Source organism: Protobothrops mucrosquamatus, unplaced genomic scaffold (genome assembly GCF_001527695.2).
Source record: "Protobothrops mucrosquamatus isolate PMUCROS unplaced genomic scaffold, P.Mucros_1.0 scaffold_159, whole genome shotgun sequence".
NCBI lineage: Eukaryota > Metazoa > Chordata > Lepidosauria > Squamata > Viperidae > Protobothrops > Protobothrops mucrosquamatus.
The window spans coordinates 860,299-863,948 of NW_015386235.1; the positions used below are offsets into that span (position 1 = coordinate 860,299).

The 3,650-nt window shown below is 41.9% G+C and overlaps 1 protein-coding gene across 1 annotated transcript in view; it reads right to left on the minus strand.

Annotated features, from left to right (window-relative positions):
• Window positions 1-2,502, minus strand: part of LOC107292005 (3-beta-hydroxysteroid-Delta(8),Delta(7)-isomerase) — a 7,092-nt gene extending 4,590 nt beyond the window's left edge. Inside the window, exons 1-2 of the mRNA XM_029285081.1 lie at window positions 2,454-2,502; window positions 4-381 (exon numbers count right to left, since the gene is read on the minus strand). Coding sequence (XP_029140914.1) covers window positions 4-311 — 308 coding nt within the window. The 5' untranslated portion in view covers window positions 312-381; window positions 2,454-2,502. The remainder of the gene's footprint in view (window positions 1-3; window positions 382-2,453) is intronic.
• Between the last annotated feature and the right edge of the window lie 1,148 nt (window positions 2,503-3,650).

Below are 3,650 nucleotides of genomic sequence, written 5' to 3' on the forward strand. Positions count from 1 at the left end.
TGCGAGAGAAAGGATTGATCCCCTGGGATTTCCATATGGTAAAGGCTAAACCAGCCTTCGATGACACCATGAATAAAAGCACAGATGGTAAACCAGCAAATGATCAAGGTGCGCCAAGTTCCAAAAGGGCCCCATGTCTTGCTTCGCCAACCTGCTACAAACCAAGTCAATAGCAAGAGAATTCCTGAAGTAGAAAATATGAATGTCAAGAGCTGCCATGTGGGTCGGTCATTTGGGATGTAATTTTGGAGTTCCAAATTCCGAGGCCAGTATGGGTGGTGGACAACATTGGGTTTTGCTTCCAGAACCATAGTGGGTTGAGAAAGTGTGAGTTGAGCCAGTAAAAAAGGCAAGGGCTTCTTCTGGTAGAAAATGACCCACCTGCATTAAATACAGAGAACTAGTTAAGCACAAAGTATGATCAGATTCTTTCAGTTTGACAGCTGACAAAATAGAAACAGAACATATCCTAAAATCTGAACATACAAATACACATACAAAAGAGGGGAGGAGAGCTGGTGGCCTGGAGGTTAATACAACTGCCTAGTATGTAGGCTGCCCAGGTTCGAATCCCGTAAAGCAGGGCTTTTCAACCTTTTCACCCATTGTACCACTTTTAGGATATGGCAATATCCGAGTACCACCAGTCACCTAGCAAGGTGTCAAAAACTTGATGACCACCCCACCCCAAAAAAGGAAAAAAGTGATGAAGTACAAGTAGTCCTCAACTTACAACACTTCACTTAGTGATTGTTCGAAGTTACAATGGCACTGAAAATAGTGCCCCCCCAAGCCACAGCAGAGCAAGACACCTGCCTGCCCCCCCCCAGTGGTGCTTTTCCTCCTGTCCGAGGTTTTCATTGCTGTGAGCATTTCTGTTGAGGATTGGCAGCGGGGGTCGGGTGGGGGAGGTGTTTGGTTTTTATCCCCCCCCCCCCGTCTGCTGGGTGGTTGCAGCAGGTTTTGGTCACTTCACATGACCCTGGGACACTGTGACCGTCATAAATATGAATCAGTTGTCAAGCATCTGAATGTAAATCACAAGACCCTGGAGATGCTGCAACATTCCAGCTGATTGGTGCTTCTTCTGGGCTCAGCAGAAGCACCAGGATCAGTGCTGAGCTCCAGCTAGAGCCTGGCGCTGATCCTGGCGCTTCCACTGAACTTTGACAGTCCTGAAGAAGCACTGATCCTGGCGTTTCCGCTGAGCCATGACAGCCCTGCAGCTCCAGCCGTCTCTTGCTCAGGCTTGTGCGGTGCTGCCACTGGTTCAGCTCATTCCCCTCCCCCGCTACCCGCTAGGATGGTCGCGTACCACCTGCCATGTGCCAATGTACCACAGGTGGTACCCATACCACTGGTTGAAAAGCCTTGCCGTAAAGGGTATAGTTAGCTGATGAGAGCAAAATGAGCTTGAAACGGCCATCCTAGTCTCCCATTTAACTCTTTAACTTTTTGTCAACAAAAAAAGAAATTCTAATATACATATATACATATACATATATACATATATAAATATATAATATACAAATATAATATACATATATACATACAGTATATATAGATATATAATATACATATATATATCATGCAGTCATAGGATAGTCTTAAGCTTTTAAATTGTCTCTATGCAACAAAAACTTGCCTGCCACTGGTTTTAAATACATTTCCATTACACAATACAGCTGCTCCTTTCACAGAAATCATTCCAATAGATGAGTTAATTTCAAAGATCCCAGAAGGAGCATGTTCCTTCAGGAAGCAAAAAATTGTCTCCAAGCAGTGTCTTCACAAGTCTACCATCCTACAATGCCACAGTTCAGCTCAGAGGGTTACCTACTTTCCACCTTCTAAAGAACTTCAAAGCAATACCTCCCAATATTCAGTGCCGTCCATGTATCCAAAGTGGACATTTTATGAGTCTTCATAACTTTTTTTTTTAGAATTGAGAGCAATCTGCTTATTAATAGACATGTACAGCAACATTACTCAGTCGCTGTTAGAAACTTAATAGCTTACTAAATAATTATTTTTGTTACTTATCCTTTATCAGATGATACCACTCCCCCACCCCCGAATTATCCTTCGGTTTCAATTTGAGACAAGGAAAGAAAGTCTTTTTCCACGACTTTTTTTGCCTTCGCTTTCTCCGTTCTGAGATTTAGAAACTCAAACTGCACCCATCATTCCAAATACGGAGGAGAGCCCTGAATTTTGGACTCAAAAGCAAATCAGGAGGATGGTCTTAGCAGCAAAAAAAACCCTTATACCACGTGCTGTAATGAGGCACTCTGCAAATACAGTATATAAAAGATTTGTGCCCCTAAACACAACATCTATCCCATATAATCCTTGACCATAAGAGAAACACTACAAAATCTATAAATCAACCAGGAAATCTTACACGCAGGTCAGTTTTTCAGATAACAAAAATTTTCTCAAACCTTACCCACCGTATCACGCAAAACTTCTGCACCAAACGCTTCTCGTCCGTTCCCTAAACCCACCCAATAAATCCAGTAGCACCATCGGCCGGTATGGCAACAGACAGTTAAGCCAGCCAATCAGCGCCTGCTATGATAAAGACAGAGCTCTTAATAGGTTTGTTTTTTTTTGCTTTACCCGCGCAAATAATCGGAACGTAGGCTCTGACATCATACAGTATTCTTGCAAACCGATTGGTGGAAGGTGGCTGAGGCGATGTGGGTTCATAGATTATCTTCACCGCCTTCTGGCGTCGTTTTTCTAGTCAGTTGTGCAACGTTTACTTACTACTTGTCTAACAAACATATATAATCGCCCACCTACTCAAGGAATTATAACTCAGGGTTCAACTAGTCATGGTTTATTGAATAAACTACCATGGCTGGTGCACAGTAAACCCACCCGCTTTCATTCACACAACGCGCTGAAGCACAACAAATTTTATTCTTGTGTCTAAATAAACCATTGTTTAGCATTTATGCCTCCAACAAGAGTGATAAAAACTGCAGTTATCCAGATCGTGGGTTAGTGTATTGTATGTTTTCTGAGCGCTTCCGATCGGGCTGTGCTACCTGCCAACAAAAGGTGATGCGCTGATAAAATAATTGCTTCCTCCCATACTGCGGAAAACGGAAAATAGATTATCAGAGTGCCTATAATGAGATGTTCTTGCTGTAGCTTTTGCAATAAATATGTTGAACCTCACTGGCTATATTAATTGAGATGCAGAGACCTCTTATAGCTCAGTTCTATTATCATCTTAATCACAGGTAATAATGCAAGCTATTGTACTTCCTCACTCTCCCCTCTCCCCCAACAATCACATCAAAGAACCCAGCCATCTTTTACACAGTTGTAATCCTTAGAGGCTAAAGGTTCAGGACTCAAACTGAGAAGCAATTTTTAAAAAGAGGAAAATCTGCACAAAATGATCTATTTTCAAGCACTTCTTCATATATACTATTTGCAAGAAGACAGTACTTCTCTGATCATACTGGTTTTGTCATTCATTTAGCAGTATTTTTCAAATTTGACAATTTGAAGCTGTGGGGGGCGGATACAGTATTGGAGCTTCCACATCTCTAGAAAGAACCAGAATGACTTATGCAGTAGACTACTGTACAGCAGATTTAATCAGATGCTTAATTTTTTATTGTTTACTTTGC